Genomic DNA, 18,685 nt, shown 5'->3' on the forward strand with positions numbered 1-18,685 from the left:
ATGAAGCATAGGAGTTAATGGGCAATAATTATATGTGAGAGAGGCTTTCTCCCTGGAGTGGAATCCAGAACAAATGGAAGCTCCGATGTGCAACATTCTACTTCATTACATCTGCCGCGATTAAAGCCTGAACATCTGGCACCGTATCCTGACAGATAGACAAGACTTCTGGACTGGAAGGAAAATCGAGCAATATTTACAAAAATGTAACATTTACTGGATGAAGGAACAAGTGCTCTGGGCAGGCATGGTACATTCTCCCTATCAGACAAGTGCTCGACTGATAGATGCATGTAAACACACGTAAATCGTTTGGACCCCTTTGACAAAATGAACTGTGCTAAATACCCTCGCTACACTTTCACATCACAATGAACTTTATTATTATAGGCAGCTTTCTTTGCTACAGATAAATACGTAGTGTGTCTTTTCAAATAAACACTGGAATGTACATCAAGGTTTGTTAACTGTTATCTCTTTTTTTCTAGAATCTCTATCATCCTAACCCCTAACCCCCTCTGAGGTGAAGTTAAAACAATATGCACAACTCTGTATCTGCTGTTGCTATGACAACATCAAGTCCCACAAAGTGATGTCATGCTGATCTGGTCTCTCCCTGGTGCATGATTTTCTCCTGTGATGCTGGAAGGCAATCTGGAGGGCCTCTGGGGCGTGTGTGAGCGCCGGAGGCGGCGGTCTGGGTAGAGGCTATTGTCAAAGGGCTTGCGGTGGACACACAGGACGTGGGTCTTCAGGTTGCCCTTCTGGGAGGCGCTGTAGGGGCAGTACCTGCATTTGAACGGCTTCATGGCTGCAACAAAGACACAGATTACGAATGACTAAAAGAAATTGTTGCAATAGTTTGTCTTTTACAAGTGAATCTGACAACATCGGGTTGATTATTGAGATGAGAGCAGCTTTACTGTTTCCCTGTAATCAAACACTGTCCCAGCTGACCACCATATGCTCTGTGAGGCAGACGAATCAAAGCAAGGTGATGCCTCAGGCGCAGACATTACATTCACATAAGGGTATTGAAATGAGCAGAACAGCATGTTTTCTATAAAGAATGGATGCTTGTGAACATGGCGGGTATTAGTTTAAGTTTATTATAGGATTTACTGGCAGTGGAGGGATCCATTTTGAAATGAGTTTAAAGGAGACACACATTACAGTTACAGGTTACAGAAGTTACAGGTTTTAATTGAGTTGAACCATTTTTCACATTAGTTATAGCAAACTAAGCTCAGTGTTAAGCAGCTTTACAGTTACACACTATGTCGAATGAATTTCATTACACCTCGGTTACATTTTTGTTTTAAAACAACAAAACTGTAATACAAACCCAAAAAACTTGACTTGACACAACACTGTGACAGGTTTCATTTTACAAATACTAGCCAGGTTGAATTCACCATAACAGATTTCTTGTCCATTAAACAAACACACATACCCACATACACACATGTTGAGTTGAGGAATGACAGACGTTTGCAGCTGGGAGGCAAAACATGCGGAAACTTCCTGTCTGTACTTCTCTTTAGCGCCCACTATGTAATTCCTCTACGAATAATGAGTGCGAACCGGGGCAGAGAACACAGTGTACCTACAGTATACCACACAAACGACAAAGGGCTGCCAGAAGTTTATTTGACCTTAGTATAAATCAGTCGGAGAGCAAAGCTTGAAGGTGGGGCTAAGATCAAAAACACAACATTGCGGAGGATGACTCATTTATCTTTATATCTAGACAACCATGTGTCCTTGTCCACGGCTGTGCTATTTTAAGTATGTTACCTCATATAATGGCTTTCTCTTTTCCCCTCTGTCTAACACTTCAATGTGTTTTTCTGTGATTCATGGTTACAGTAAACCATTATGTGCTGATGTCATTTGACTTCACTTCCCAAAAACGGAGGCCTGTCACAGCCTCTTCACCCCGCCTCCTCCTCCTCCTCCTCCTCCTCTTCGCACTCCTCATCAGAGCAGAGACAGCTGCAGAGAACGGAGCGTACATCTACATAAAAAAGGTGTTTTTGCAGAAAAGTGAGAAAACTCACAGAAGGTGTGAGCAATAAAAGGTAATGCTCCATCTGTTGGTGTATAATAACCTGATGGCCATAAAGGACACACACACACACACACACACACACACACACACACACACACACACATTCACTGACTAGTCAGCATGAGGATAAGACCTGACACATCTGAATATCATCAGAACGAGGAGAATATGTTAAAGACGCAACGCTTAATTTTAAAAACCTTGTGTTAGTCACTGTATTTACAGACCTGTTAGTGTTCCATCCTATTTTTATCTTTTTTCACAAAACACTTTAAAGCTGCAGCCATGCATGTGAATAATTGTATAACTGTGACTCCACTAAGCTTTTTATATCCGCTGTGACTTGTGAGAGGAAACCGATTTCCCTCAATCATGTTCAAATCTTGTACGGCGAACAAGCCTGCAGCTTATTACGCTTTCATAAAGTCGGTTCCTAAAAAGCCAAAAGGTCTCGTGTCTACATGATCAGCCGCTTGTTGTCCCGCTGCCTTTCCCTCTCTGCTTTTCCTTTTTCTTCCTGGGTCTGGTGATCGCTCCTCCCTCCCACCAGAGGAGAGGGGAGGTCCAAGAGAGGGCAACCTCCAAATAAGTTCCATTAATCACAGGCCAGAGTCTAATGTAACTAATATTTTACAATTAGAGGAGACAGCAGTGGGCTCAAAGCCATCCATCTCTTCACCACATGATCCTCCATTCATAGGCCGCTCAGATGAGCCACACCAACACACGGATACACACACACATACACACAAAAGAAACATACATGCACAAGCGCAGACACACACAAACAGACTGGACAGGAAATGAGAGGGGAGGGATTGTGCGGTGTTGACAGAAAGGGAGAAGACGTGCCAGTAGTCAGTGAAGGAAAAACACAATGACTGATGACTTACTGAGAATTTATATAATACGGATACTAGTCAGGATTACGCAAATATGTAACCTCCCATAAGTATAGCTTTGCGCTCTTGCACTTGTATTTGTGTGCGTTCCATGTGTGTGTACGGTGAGAGTGTGTTGTGTGTCACAGGCCGAGATAATGACCATGATGACAGTGGCGGGGCCGAGGGGGCCAGAGGAGCTGAATGGTGACGGATGACACAGGGCTGAGCTCTGATGGCACACAGACAGTGAGTGATGACTGCACATCCTTCCCTGTGCTCCACCCTTCATTATCTCTATGGGGAGAAACAAGGCACAAAGGCGGGCCGTGCTGCCCTCTCGCTGCCCTCAAACGACATCTGCTCACACACAGGCAGCCGCAACTACCGCTCCTCCTTTCACCTCGCCGTCTCTCCATCTATCTCCATCTCCATCTATGGTGATCTTTCTCTCCCCTTTCTCTCGCTTTTCTCTCGCTCTCTGTCACACTCTCCGCAGAGGGGACACAGAGGTCAGACAATGAGATAATGGCTCGCCCCCTTTCAACCTTTCAAATCAGGGCCTTTTCTTTCTCTCCCTCTCATGCGTCTCCTTTCAGTCTTAATCCCTTCTTTATCAATCTTTTTCATAATCGCTTGTTCTCATGTGTCTGAGAGGCCTGATCTTATGTCACCCCAATGCACAGGAGAAGAAAGTTGCTTTAGTTTTGTTCAGGGAAGCTTGTTTAAAAGCTTTAAAGGTGGAATCTTTTTCACATTTCAAGGCTTTTGTAGCATTCTATTCACTGGATTCTGTAAAGTGGCTGCCCCCCGAATGTGCTAGTGAAATATAAACATACAGTACAACATAACAAATGCCACAGAAAGTTTGAGCTGTTTCGCCGCAGCGGCTGAAGTTTTAGAGTGGTGAACGTTGCCATCTAGTGGCTCAGGCTAAGCAGTACGGAGAGATAAGAGATTCTGCTGGAAACACAAGGGAGGGCTCTGTGAGACTAATGAGCATGCAGACAGGTTCAACCAGAGGTCACCATCTGGCCAATTACCACTGCTGGCACACTGGAGCCGACCTGAACTGTCATCACAAACACATCACTCCATGTCCAAAGTGCCCGGCAATATGTCACCATGCCACTAGACGTGCCATACAGTATGGAGAGGATGGGGGCGACAGGAGACAGCCCCTTGACAAAGCCACCTGGTCAGCTCTGCAGACAGGACAGGCTGCTGGGCCACCTGCTTGGTGAGGTTTTAGAGGACACTCCATAGACTCTCAATGTCAGTTACCCATCTCCATGTCCAGTTTGACTGACAGGTGTTTATTGTGTCTCTGACATTCGCTACCTTGGGGAGGAAAAATACGGAGAATCAATAAGGCTGAAAGCAGAAGGCAAGAGATAGCTAAAGAACATGTTGATCAGAGGATCAGTGAATAGGAGAGCAGTATTGGGTTTGGTTGCTATGCTGTGTTTACCAAAACAGTGTGATGAAGCATAATGTTACCCTTGGCCTATCAATCATGGAATTTTAGAGGAATTCATAACATGGTTTGCTCCAAGATGAATGAAAACTGCCATTTTTAATCCAAAAGGCCTTATGTGCAATAAAAGCAAGGGGAGAAACATGAACAGCGTGATGGCTATGACAGGAGGGGACGGGAGGGGTACTTTTCGGCATATTATAATAACCATCTGTACAATCAAACAGAAAACTACATCTTGCTGTTAAAATCATAAAGAAAGGGAACAGATGTTAATCCCTAATGGAGTTGACAGCCACTTTCCTGTCTTTCACATGAGCATATTGAGTTTCTGAATAAGAGGGGGATCAGAGAGAAGGTGTATCATGTTTCACTCATAATACATGCATATCAAAGACCCCAGCTGTTGGATTCTCTCTCCTGAGAGACAGCATTATTAAATCTGCACTCAGCGAGCATATCACACCAGTGTAAGAGCTAAGCCCCTCCATCACTGAGTGCCACTGGCTTGGACAATTTCTAAACTAGCACAGAAGAATATTATATCACCCCTTAAGTGTGGGGATAATCAGTGCCACACACCTGTGTCTTGTTTAGCCCTTGTTTGAGATCAGTGATAAGTTCTGGGAGGGAAGGGGGGAAAAAACTAAAGTGCTATAAGTATAAAGCAAGTGTGTTGTTCATAATTGGGGAATGATTCATTCACACACACCCACACACGTCACACTTCTGCTGTCATGTGAGGGCTGAGAGTCTTTTTTGGATTACAAAAGCAGCATCTTTTCTGACTGGCATTACACAAAGGTAAAAACATAAAAACAGACACTTAGGAGGTGTATTTATAGCTTTAAGTGAAGCAGTTGTAATATTGTTACATTGCCTGATAAACCATCTGCCGTGGTCTAACACATTCAGATGGTGTGACTAACACATCCTAAAACAAATAATGAGATGGAAAAGTCGGTGGACTGACCAGTATTTGTCCACTAGGTGGCAATGTACACTTTCAAATCTAAAGCCTGTGGCGAGTGTGTCTACATGATTGAGACAGACAGCGGTGTTTAGAATATACATAACTGATGCTCACCCAACACATCTTTCTCCACAGCGGCCCTGCCGTTCAGACTGGCTTTATGCGTGCTGCTGGGTGTGTTGTCCTGGTTCCCATGGGATCTGAGGTAGGACAGCAGACTCCCCTGGTGCTGGAGCAGGTTGGCCTGACCCGGTGTTAAGTCCTCCAGAGAGGACATGGAAGGCTCAGCCACAGCTCGGCCCCACAGCCCCGGCTTGTCGTGTTTCTCACTGGGCGCCTGGAAATCAGCCGGCACCCGCCCGGGCTCCTCTGGCTCCATGTCATTATTTTCTATTATCTTCCACTTAGCAGCATTATCATCTTCATCCTCCCTCTCTTGGTTCAGTGCAGATTTCTCAAACTCATCTTCTTCATTTTGACCTGTGGAACTTGCATTCTGCATCTTCTCCTTTGTTGCCTGCATCAAGAGGCCGCAATCATATGCAGATTTCACACTGAGTTCAGGAGCGGCGTTAGAGTAACTTTGTAGCCTGCGGAGAGTGGAGGAGAGTCCATTACTGAAGACACCAGACATGTGTACCAGTACAGCAGGAGACATGCCTGACTGAGATGTGGCAGACTCCGGCCTGACAGACAGATCTAAAGGCTCATACTGAGACTTCCTGCTTCGACCAGATAAAGCATTATCTGTGTTGGGATCTTTGTCAGTGAGATCGGACTGCTTGTTGATGGGAACTGCGTGTTCGCTGTGGCTCTCCAGACCGAGGTAGTGACCTGCAGCCGGGCTCCAGTCCTCCCTGGACCTGGGTCTGAGCTTGGGGTTGGAGTTGGGGCTGGAGCTGGTGCTGGTGGGCTGTAGAGGAGAAGAAGGATCCCTGCCGCTCTGCCAGTTGGGGAACTGGTAACGATCCAGATGGAAACCAAGGGAGGCTGTCTGTGCACTGGTGTAGTCGCTGGAGAGCGGACACCTGTAGACTTTCTCACCTATCATAGGCAATAACAGGCAAAGCAAAATACAAACCAGATCAAATTAGTCAAGTCTGTGTGTATGAGGCACGCTGAGTATTTTGTTCAGAAAAGTATGTACAGTGCAGTGCATACAAGCAACTGTTGTCTAAACATGAAAAATGTTGCAATCCCACACAAGGCTGAGTTGAATGATTTAAGCCCTGCCCTGCAGTAAATCAAGCTTGTAATCAGCTTTCAGCTCCAGTGATCCATCATTTTACAGTATGGACGACACCACCATGTGCAATAAATACACCCAAAGATGTTCACACCAAACAAGATTCTTCCAAAAATAATAAACAGTGAAACTGTAAAGCAACTAGAACAAGGCAGATGTTGCAGACAAGAACCCCATTCCATCAAAATCAGTAAGTGGGTTTCCCAGTCAAAAATAACGAAGTCTAACGTGTGAACAGTTCTGATTAACCACGCTACGTATTACAGCGGAGTTTATTTTTGCTTCATATTTGAAAAATGTTCTACTAGGAACATAATTCAAACTGTACAAAGTGCATTATCTTGGGGGATGACACAGGGTAATTTTTCTCTTTTTAGCAGTGAACAGTATCCATCTCCATACAAACAGCTCCACCATCTTCAACACAACTTTTAATTACAGGTACATTTCTTGTCTTTTTTCCCCCACTCTTCTGTTTACCTACAGTTTAATCCTTACAGCCACCACAGCAACATCCTCTAGGGTTAAACACACTCTGCCACCATTTTGAGTTAGTGATTGTCTGAGACCTCAGCCTTGCACTGTCTTTAAACAGCCCAGCTGTTTCGCTGCCATTCCAATTACAGTAAAAGTCATCCGACGCCATTAAGCCACAAATATTGGCAGTTTATTGCCCAACACTCTCATGGCATTTGAAGGTCAGGTCATACATTATACTGTGTCTTTTAGGGATGCGTCTGGGATGGGGAGATAAACCCACCACCATTAATTTAATTCTATGCATATTGATGCCTTATTGTTCTTCTTTAATGGACTAATATCTGAGTTACAACAGTGATTCATCCCCGCCAGAGAAATATCAATTTCATACACCTCAAGATCTGACCCTGAGGTAATTCTCTGAGGCAAATATAAATCTAATGATCTGTAGCTGTTTCTTACTTTGTCTCCCAACTTTAATAGAAAGCCACTAAACGGCGGCTGTTTTTCATGATTTCAAGTAGTTAAATCCAACGTATTAATCAAATAGAGTCGAACCTGAAAAGATAGAGAGAAAGATCACAGCTGAAATGGGATCATATATAAATACATGCCCTTGAAGTAAGGAATTCTGTTTCATGCCTGTTGTGTTTTTACAGTAAATACAGTGTGTCTGATTTAATGTCTCCCTATGTGTGTGTGGCGACGTGCACGGCGTGTATAAGAGCGGGAAAGAGACTTCAACAGTGCCACACCCTTGTCTCCAGTAACAGACTAAATGCAAACAGCTTAATGGAAATCTTTCAGACACACTATATATCTCAATTAATCTGTGTCTTAAATTACGGCGACATTACTGGCAGGCTCCAAATGTAGAAAATGCGTTCATCTGACCTCATCTTTCAGCGTGGACCTTCCTAAACCCATTTGCCTGCCTTCATGAGAGCAGTAAAACAACACAAAGACCGTAGACTCTGGCTTTTTCTCTTCCTTTGGATGGGTGCCATCTTTGTGATTGCCTGGTTCATGCTAACTTAATCAGTTTAAGATTTACTTACACTGCCGAGGCTCACATTATGTGAGGGGAGTAATTTTAGAGCTTAGATTTATCAACCAAAACTCCAATTACTGCATCATTACAAACCCCAGCCTCTCTCACCTAGCACGGAGCATCTAATGAAGTGATGCGTATGAGTTATCCGCCTTTGCTGGATGTGCAAAAGCAGAGGGAAAAAGGTAAATAATTAAATAAATACCTCAAGTGAGCCGTGTCTATGGATAAAGAGCGTGCAGCTGGGCTCGGACATGTGATTCATTTCATATGGAAATGGGCTTTAGGATTTACAACCATACATCACCTTCAATGCAATCGCCACCTCACATGCTTACACAGGCGTTTGGCAGTTATATTGTGGGTACCAAACGTCATGCGGCGGTGCCTCAGCTCGCTCTATATGTGCAATCAAGTACCTTAAAGTGCAAAAACCCTGATATACTGTATGGTGACTGCTTTGGTTTAAGATGAAACAGACTGAGAGCGAGAGTCACACACAAGACTGGTGAGGAAAACAGGGGCACCAGATGTTCTTTGATGTTTATAATAGCATATATTATTAATATTAATTAGACCACATAGTCAATGACGCATTTGGGACGTTTCCAAGTCAATTAAGCCAAATGGCATTCAGGAGACGGTGGAACAATATTTCAAGGCAGGTGTTCAGTACTCCCTGGGTAAATCTTTTTATCTGCATGCTAGGAAAACAAGCATTTTGAGCTTAATTTGAGCCTCATATCTGCAATAATAATTAAAAAGAGGATTAAAAGACAGAAGTGAGAGGAGAAGGAAAAGCCAACAGGTAATCAGTTTAGACAAACCGCTCGGACTGACTCAGATCTGTGAAAGTAAATTTGTTTAGACCGACACACGACAGAGTTAGGAAAAAAACAGCCTTTTGTTAAAGGATGAGTTTAATTTCAGTAAAAATGCCAAATGAATTGCGATACAAGGAATTCTGTAGATTAGTCGACTTAATCCGTGTTTCTGACTGAACCTCATATTCCGTATTTACCATCCATAACATTTCAGCCGGTGACGGTCTAAGGCTCTCTTGGCCGTAACGCTTACAGTAAACATATTGAAAATCAGGGTATAAGGGACAAAACACAAGTAGGGACAACATCATTACATGGTGTCTGCTCATTGACCTTGAGGTTAAGAGTATTGAATGGGACTAATTAATAACTGTCAGCCCATTTTATGTTTGTTAGGCATGTTTTTTTTTCTGAGTTGAGATCTAACTGGTTCAATGTAGGTCAGAGGCCCCCAGCATGCACCCCTCATTACTTTATCATTTTAAGAGGAGTCGTTATTCATAATCTCCGATTATAATTACAGGCAGTACATTTTCTAAACTCTCTTGATTGGATATTGAGAGGAGCACATACGGACACAATCCTTCCATTCAAACCAACATACGATTTCAAATTTAAGACGCTGGATATTTTTACTTAAAACTCTAAATCCAGCAAGTGTGTATGTGGATGAAGCAGAGATGCCGTCTCTCACCCTGACACCCGTGACTGTACTATATTTACTATCCATACAGAGAACATCAATAACTTCATGACCACCATAGGCTGACGATGAATAATGCAGCCAGTAATTCTGGACTAATCAATGTTCCTCAAGCCGAACATCTGGCAGTGGTAATTCTTCCTCAGCATCTCCGCTCTCCTGAATTAGAAAATGCTCTCTCCCTCCCTGTGTGTCCAACCATCCAGACAGACTTGATCAGTTACAACCCCCCACCTCCCCAAAAACTTATCCCTGTTATTAAACCCTCATCAAGTGGTGCGTGTTCTCCATATGTGTAGGATTTACCTATCTGTCCCGCAGCAGACCTGTGTGTTGAGCCAGGGCCAGCAGCGTGTGATTGTGTTAATTAATCTGTCATTGTGAGCGCAGGGAGCAGCTGCAGAGGTCTCTGGGATATATTGTCAGAGCTAAACAATGCGGTGCTAAGCCCCCAGAGTGAGTCTACCATTACACAGGACTAAGAACAGAGGAGAAGAGGAAAGGGGGAGAGAGAGCCTGCCGGATCCATCATTGACTAAAGCAATGACGCCTGACCTTTACAATGAATTAGTTTCCATGCTTAATATTGACTGAAATTAGAGTCTGATACTGAATGTGCCATCCCAGAACTCGGTGCACTCAAATTCTCAGCTACCCAGCTATCATGGCTGTTTCTGGCAGTGACACCGTATGGTCTTGGAGATAGGAGAAGCTGGGGAAACAGAGTATATGTATGAGAATATGTTTCTTTAAGAGGCATCAGAGAGGGATTTGGTCATAAAATGTGAACATTTACATGTAAATATGCATATACCAGTATGTGTGCACAATATGGAAACAAAACATCTAATGAGATTAGACGTGATCCATTTATCTCAGCAATACGGCCATCATTTAAGAGGATACTGCATCAAATCCTGCAAGAGCGCATCAGGCTGGGATACATAACAACAGCGCCCAAACCCTGGAAGGAAATAATGATAATAAAGAGCTATGAAGAAACGGAACAAAGTTTGGATTTATCCTTCTCTCTTCTCTTAACAACGCTGTTATAGCTGCAATTTAGGCTCATGATAACATGTTAGCAGGATGCCATGACAAGAAAGGCATTTACCCAGGGAGCCAAATCATCCAAATCACCAGGTGGAACAGAAGACTATCAATAAAAATACCAGGTGGTAGATCAAATCATAAAAATCACTGGGTGGTATATATCAAATCATTAAAAACACCAGATGGCATGCATTAACATCTTGTGCCCCCGTAGGCAAGGGGTGGGGATGTGACGGATATAAAATAGAGGGTACTAATTATCCTCACAATTCAACATGATGCCATTATATTTAAAAGGAAGACAAAAAAATCCTGGTAGATGACAGTAATGTCTGTGGTGGTAGTGGTTGTGGTGGCGTGACTGTGGAGGGCCGCTGACCACGTGCTCCTCGCCCACCAACATTAAGTGGGACTAAGGGCGAATCCGCAGTTGTCACTTTGGAATTCTATTTTGGGAATGAAGTACATAAAGGATTACGAGAGGCTTTGATTTGATCCTGTGTTGTGTCTGCGCTGTGATACTTTCCCATGATTTGTGAGATCGCGTCTCTTTGTTGCACTCCATCACCTTAGTGACAACTTTAATGTGCAGAAATGTGACGAGAATATACAAAACAATACTTTCATTACCTGTAGCTGGAGAGGAGGTTGGAGTTTGATGGTCAAGCATGCTGCCAGAGTGGGAGGAGCCTGTGTCTGTGGCCATCTCTGCTGGTCCGTGGCTGCCTGGGCTGCTGCCTCTGCTCGCCGCCTTGGTGTCTGCGTCGCCAAGACACATCTTCCCCTCGTCCGCAGTGAGACATGTCTCAGGCAGGTAGGAGCGCTGCTGCTGCTGCTGTCGTTCTTTGGATTTGAACATTTGCTGTTCAACGGTCAGCCCCGGCGCCATGATCTGCCAGCCCGGATAGTTGCCGCCACCGGTCAGGGCGTCTCTGTTGGCGAGAGCTTTCTGTAGGTATTCCATACTGGTTGAGCCGATTGGAGGGGGGAGATGGTTCAACCCCAGGAGAGAAGAGCTCTCCGCATCCACCAGAGGACCTAAACCTGAGGAGATCATCCTCCCTAACATCTCCCTCACCTTCATCTCAATGCCTGCTGTAGCCAGAATCTGGTTGTAGTCTGACTGACCGGCTCTCTCAGCAGCCAGGAAACTGTTGTGTATGCTGGAGATGTACTGGGAGTAGAGGTTGGTGTGATGTTCCTGTGATAGGTTGCTCATGTTCACAGAGGCTTCATGCTCAGCGGGGAGATTGCTCTTGGCAGACAGCTTATTGAGGTGGACCTTCATGTGGTTCTTCAGAAACCAGGGCTCTTTGAAGCGACGGCCACAGATTTGACAGCAGTGTTCGAACGAGTCCTTGTGTTTCCTCATGTGGCCCTTGAGGAACCAGGCCTGGCTGAAGGTCTGACCACACACCTCGCAGGGGAATTCACCGGCAGGCTTCCCCTTCTCACCAGACCCCGCGGACGGTTTCTGTCCTGGACCTCCCTCTGCTGTTATATGGGCCGTCTCAACATGGCCGATGAGCTCCTCTTCCTGGGAGGCAGCGAAGTCGCACAAGGTGCATTTGTAGGGTTTGTGTAGAATCCTGATGTGGCGTTCGAGCTCCTGCTGCTTCCTGAACTTTCCCTTACAGAACGAGCAGCGGAAGCCCGTGGGCTGCGGCTGGCTGGGCTCGTCCTGGATGGTCGTCACAGTGGGAGATGCTGATGATGATGACTGGCTCTCCACAGCAGCAGAGTTGGTGGAGAACTGAGCTTGAGCTGGAGCAGCCTGTGACAGTTGCGTCTTTTGCAGTTGGTTTATATTGGAGGTCTGCAGCTGGCCGATGTGACCGGCTCGCATCTGCCGGTCCCTCAGAATCGCCCTTTCTTCAAGCTCATGAAGCAACCTATTCTCCTCTCTAATTCTCCCGCGGCCTTTCCCCAGAATGCCTTGCTTGTGAGTGCGGAGGTGTATCTTCAGGTTGCCCTTCTGCGCGGCCCTGTGATCACAGTATGGACACTTGAAGGGCTTCTCTCCGGTGTGCGTGCGCATGTGAAGGGAGAGGATGCTGTTGAAGCGGAAGCGCTTTCCGCACAGAGGGCAGGGATACTTCCTGTTCTTGCGGTTGTCTTCCTGGGCGGCGTTCACCTGGGGTACGGGGCTTTGATTGGGGACGCGCATGAACTGGGAAAGTTCCACTCTGCCGTTCATACTGCTCAGAATCCTTGCATCCATGATTTGATTGGCCAGAAGCGCCATCTGGCTTCTAATTGGGTGGGTAGATAGGGTAATGAGGCTGTCCTCTCGGAGACTGGCTGATGTTACAGTATGGTAGTCAGGGGTGTCTATCTGGAACAGTCTGAAGGGTAGCAGTGAACTGTTCACTGTTCACACCTATTCAACTGAAACAGGATGTGGAGTCATGCTGCTTAGCTGAGTGTCTGTCTGAGCATCTGTTGAAGACCTAAAAGAATAGATAAAGAGGAAATCAGGTCTTTTCAAATTTTGCACTTACAAAACAAGCTGCATTCATTTCAAAAGGTGGAAATCTTAACAGAAAGAAAGTTATAGGTATTAATATATAATCAATTCAGTGTGCAAATGCGTATTTATGCAACAATGATGCCAGTAAAACACCTCAAATGGGTCAGGAAATAGTGCAAAGCAGATTCTGAGTCTCCTCATCCTGTGTTAAGTATACTGTGGTTTTAGATTATCGCTGGAGACGCTGAAATTGCTGATTAAGTCTAACCTCAAAGGCTTCCTCTACAAATATCTCGACTATACTAAAGGGTAAAGTGAAAATCTTTGTCTTGATCTCATTTTGAGCTGACACACAATACTAAGGCCGCGTAAACATCAAATGTGATCTGCCTCCATTTGCCCTTCCTCTTCCATTTCACAAATGTGTAGAAAATGCTGCATGAAAGATTAAAGTCAGAGAGTTAAGCTTCTTCAGCAGGTGTATTGCTGCATGTTGAAATAAAAGAGAAACAAGCAAGGGAGGGAGGAATTATCTCAGAATGTTACAAAGGAAAACATACAAACTAATGGTGCAGAATTCCAAACTAAAGTTAAAGAGAGCAAGATCCAAATAGGAGTCTGCCTTACGTCTCGCCTGCCTGGCTCCCTTTATGATTCCACTGTAGCAGCAAACAAAGCCTCAAATTCACATCGCGCTACAATGGTAGAGGTCACATAAGCGAGCCCTGCAAAGCTCTAGTGCAGCTCCAAAGGGCACAGAACAAAGCCCGCACTGTCCACACTGAATTAACACAGGCTTACATCATCCTGGACTGCAACCTCAGTCAGTCATGAAAATGATGTACACAAAACCACATAGCAGATAAAGAGCTGAGGCTTGCCTGCAGCAGAAGCACGATTTCAGCAGTGTGTCTTACTCTGTCTTACCCTTGTGTGGAGACCAGAAATCAATGTAAGGATATGGACCAAACCTAATCAGATCTGACAGGAAGAAAGCGAGTGAATGATATTAGCATACAGTGGATCCACTTCATATTTGCTAAAGTGATATTCTGCTGATTACCAAAGCATAGCGAGACGGTACAAAGCCTTCATCACTTCACTTGAGCGCATGTGTGTGTGTGTGTGTGTGTGTGTGTGTGTGTGTGTGTGTGTGTGTTGTTGTCAACAGAGTTTGTTACTGAATCAGAGGAGACGAGAGCAGCAAACGAGGCTTTCAGGTGTTTTCTCTGTCAGACTGGATTAGAGTCTTTTGGGGGAGATTGTGAAAGGACTTGATTGTTATTAAGCATCGTGTAACCGTAGCTCCTCTCTTAGGTATGGCCAACAAGGAGCAGGTGTGATTTAGCACAGGCAATAAAGAGACCCACAATGTGACAGAGGCATATTCAACGGGAGCTCTGTGAACTAGACGACAATCACAATATGGTTACACTTCTTTTAATTACTGCAAAGCTACAGCAGGTGAAGGAGTAACTTATATCTACGTGGTAGTTACTCTATGATCACTCCGTCCCTGCTGAGGAGACACTGTGTTCCTCTGAATGTTATTCAGCTTTTTAACAGCAGAAGTGGGTAAATAATTCATTTAATTCTTTAGTCTAAACCAAACAAACAGAGAGATAAAAACCTGTAAGCAACAGCTGCGGATAACTCCTCTAATGTAACCACTACACACACAGGAGGTAGGCTGTATCGACAAGCAAGTGAAAGTGAAACATCGACTATTCGTTTAGTGGACAGTGTGGTGGAGATCAGCGCACATGTGATGATACTCTGACGGTAAACACACCTGACAAGCCAGGCCTGAGCGAGAGAAAGTGACGGTAATGCATCCTGATGGCGTACATATCCAACAATACAGTCTGATACCTGATTATAAAGTCTGGCGTGATAATTCGCAAGTCCCACATTCTTCATGTGGTCCCAACTACTTGGAAATTCCACATAATATGACGGATGAAATTCTTGGAATTCCCTGACTTCCAAGTATGCAGATTACAACTGTTTTATTCATTATTATAGAGTGGGCTTATAAGCAGGGAGAGTGAGAGCCCTGTGCCATGCATTATGCCTCCTGTCTCTCATTTCACCCACACACCCACCCACCAAATCTGCCAGCCGAACACCCGGTGGACTGCCCTGTCAAGGGATGAAGTGCCTCTACAAGGAAGAGGGCAGTGGTAACACAGCTGCCCACCATGACCCAGACAAAAGATAGCACCCATATATTTCTGACAGGCGGATTAATGAAACCCTATAGGAGCTCTTCTGTAGGCCCCCCAAAAGCCTGACGGAGACAGAATAGTCTAACCAGCGCCATTCATTACTGGAGGAGTAGAGAGCACAGAAAGAGCACACACAGCACTGACAAACTAGCTCCTTGTGAGTAATAGCTAAAGAACTCATAAAGGAATACATACACATTTGTTGTGGATGCAGTAAATCTATGCCATTCCTTTTACAACTATCAAAATCTGGCTTGTAAAAATAAATCTGGCGCGCATGTGGTGCAGCGGTGACGTGCAGGGACTCAGCTATTTCACGTGTTTAAGTGGGGAGAGTCTTCCGATTATTTTTGTCTCCTTCAGTAATGCAAATTAGCGGCCTTGAATACATAAAAAAACCCAGTTCTGCCGGTTAAGAACGAGGAGCTACAGGGTAGACGATAGAACAGCAGGCTCGCTATGTGGAGACCAGCTGCAGTGGCACCCGGGCGACTTGGTAGGAAAACTCATTCAAATGTCAATAAGTCGCTGTAAGTGTTTCAAATGACGGAAGGATTCTTACATCTCGTCCCCCATCTTTTGTGAGCGCGCGTTGTGTTTAAACTTTACTTTACGAGGTTCCTCTGATGCTTTCCAATGGTCGCTCATGCATAAAGCAATCCCAGGAAATATAAACAGTCTCTTAGAGCCGTCCCTCGCCGTGCACATGCAAAGACACCCACTCACACATTCTGTCTACACACACACACACACACACGCACACACACACACGTGCATATAGACTGTATTTTAAATCACTAATGTGTAAACAGTTGCTCTTGTTTGCACAGACCACCTGTTCTTTCTGGACACGAACAAAGCTTTGGCGTACGATGTGGTGTGTTAACAGTGTGGGGTGCGTAGGGGATGCCTTGCACAAGAGAAGCCTATCCACATGGTGTAGGCTGCATCAGATGGTTGCGCCCTGCAGGACAGCAGCCAGCTCCAATACAGACACAAATCTCAAAGAGCGGAGCTTCTTCTGCTCGGCAACATACTGTCACATTTCCCTTTCTAAAAAGTATAACTTACACCGGGGCGCAACTCTGTAGGATTTTGGTCTTTACGGGTTTTTGCATGTCGAAGCCTCCGTTGGTAAATATTTGCACGGCGGCGTAAAGCGATAAAGAGGAGGAAATACTAGACGTCTACTTTCTGTTGTCAAAGCACTTGGAGGCACTAAAACAAAAGTCATTAAACGAGTCATCACAAAATCACAGCAGGAGTCTGGTAATGCCACTTACAGTATCTCATTAAGCTGAGGCATCTACAGGAAAAAACTGACAAACAAAGAGCATAATCCAAGGCACATTAACTGGGCTGATAATTCAATGAACTCTCATTTGGCAGCCATCTTGCCCTCGTGATGGTCTTTTTTCAGCCGTGGCAACACAGCACAGACCCCTCCTGAAGTTCCACTCACTCGCCCCTCTCTCTCTCTCTCTCTCACACACACACGCACACACACACACACACACACACACACACACACACACACATACATACATGGGCAAATTCTGCCTCTCGATCCCTCTCTCACTCCCGCGCTCTCTAAAAACAACAAAACATCCACCATTAGACAACGGGGTACCAGCGTAATTAGAAAATGACTTCCTTTGCAATCCTAGCTAAGTAGTTTACACACTGTAATTACAGGGACAAAATCATCTTTTCATCATTTCACTGATTGAGCTCATCAACCCAGTGGGATCCCAGGATTGTGCTCAGGCAACATCTGGGCTAAGAGAATTAGCCCTTAGTTTAGCGGGCCTGACGCGGGTGGCGAGCCACACAGCACGAACACCGGACACGGCCGTGGCACGCGTCTCCCATTCGGGGGGGCCTCCTTTTTTATTTTTTTTAGATTGTGTGTCAGATTGGATGTTAGATGGCGAGCCAAATCAAACAACCCCCCCAGCTTTATGGCGCATTCAATGTTCCCCATCCACACTTATTTCAATACAATGGGAGACAATTCAGGATGAGGGCAAGGACATTGCACAGCGGTTATCTCTATTTCCCACACTTCCAAAAATGCCGTATCAAACTTCTACTCCCCTCCGGCGCTCTCTCCGGTTCTGTGAATTGGGAAGCGCCGAGGATCGACCTTGGTACACAACAACGCTCGTTTTCATGGGAATCTCTGTTTATTCAAATTCTCGCCGTGCCCTTAGCCTTGACTTTCCGACAAACACGCGCAGGTTTGGAGTTGAAGGTGAAGTGCTTTCGTCTCTGTCCTGTGCAAGGGCTCTGCCTCTGTGTGTTGGCAACAGAGGCAAGTGTTTAATGTGGCAGCTGTTAGCCTCGTGGATTTCCACTAATCACTCTCTCCTGATTACTCTGATGAGTGTATGATGCTCTTAAATAATCAACCCGCGATGAAAAAAAAAAAGAGAAAAATAATTATCATCATCTCCCTAAGTAGTGCAGCTGCACCCGCCTGCAATAATCACAACTAGAACAGGGCGCCTTCTCTCTCGTCACTTACAACCACTTATTATTAGAGATAACGCTAATTGGTGCGGTGGTGGGCGACAATTCTTGGTGGGGTTCGTCGTAAAAAGCCAAACCTTGAAAGTTATGACACGTTAGAGGTCTTAGAGCAAAGGTAAGGTATTAAACATGGTACGCGGAGACGTGTCGATAATCTGAGCCAGGGGAGTAGTAGACGTCCTATCAGTAGCCCCTTGGTTGTCTTGCCCTCTCTCCGCCCTTCCCCCCATCCTTGGTATCAGCCTGGCAGACACAATTAACATTTTCATAAAAACAATTCCCAGCCTCCAATAGTCCAATGTAATTTGTTTTCCATCTCTGTTCATTAATCATTGTTTAAATCGGTGAGCCATCCCCTCCACTCTGCCATCTGCACTCAGCTGTGTTACAGATATGACACCTTCCCCCTTAATGGGAGCTGACAGCCAAGAGAGGAGGCCTGTGGAAAATAGCTTCCTGCATGTGCACTTCCACCTCGCATACTGCCAGCAGGTGAGAGTATGGTATTTAATGGGGTCTGATTAATCTCAAAGGCAAACAACGTTACACTACAACAATATACAGCAAAGAGAGCGCTGCCGCCTGCTTATAGAAACGGAGGAGTGTTTTTATGAAAAGCATGCGATACGGCTGTTAGAATAACTACAACAAAACTCATAAAGACGTTGCTTTTATAGCAAAGGCAATGCATTCCGC

At 45.0% G+C, this 18,685-nt stretch overlaps 1 protein-coding gene across 1 annotated transcript; it reads right to left on the reverse strand.

The window, feature by feature from the left end:
* Nucleotides 1-298: 298 nt before the first annotated feature.
* On the reverse strand, nucleotides 299-13,203 carry LOC143015872 (uncharacterized). The gene is made up of 3 exons (XM_076169999.1): nucleotides 11,390-13,203; nucleotides 5,517-6,446; nucleotides 299-811 (listed from the first exon to the last, which is right to left on the reverse strand). Exons 1-3 carry the CDS (start codon nucleotides 13,002-13,004, stop codon nucleotides 576-578), a joined length of 2,781 nt encoding a protein of 926 aa, XP_076026114.1. The 5' UTR covers nucleotides 13,005-13,203; the 3' UTR covers nucleotides 299-575.
* Between the last annotated feature and the right edge of the window lie 5,482 nt (nucleotides 13,204-18,685).

Source organism: Genypterus blacodes, unplaced genomic scaffold (genome assembly GCF_046128005.1).
Source record: "Genypterus blacodes isolate CSIRO-AG114 ecotype Tasmania unplaced genomic scaffold, CSIRO-AGI_Gbla_v1 ptg000015l_1, whole genome shotgun sequence".
NCBI lineage: Eukaryota > Metazoa > Chordata > Actinopteri > Ophidiiformes > Ophidiidae > Genypterus > Genypterus blacodes.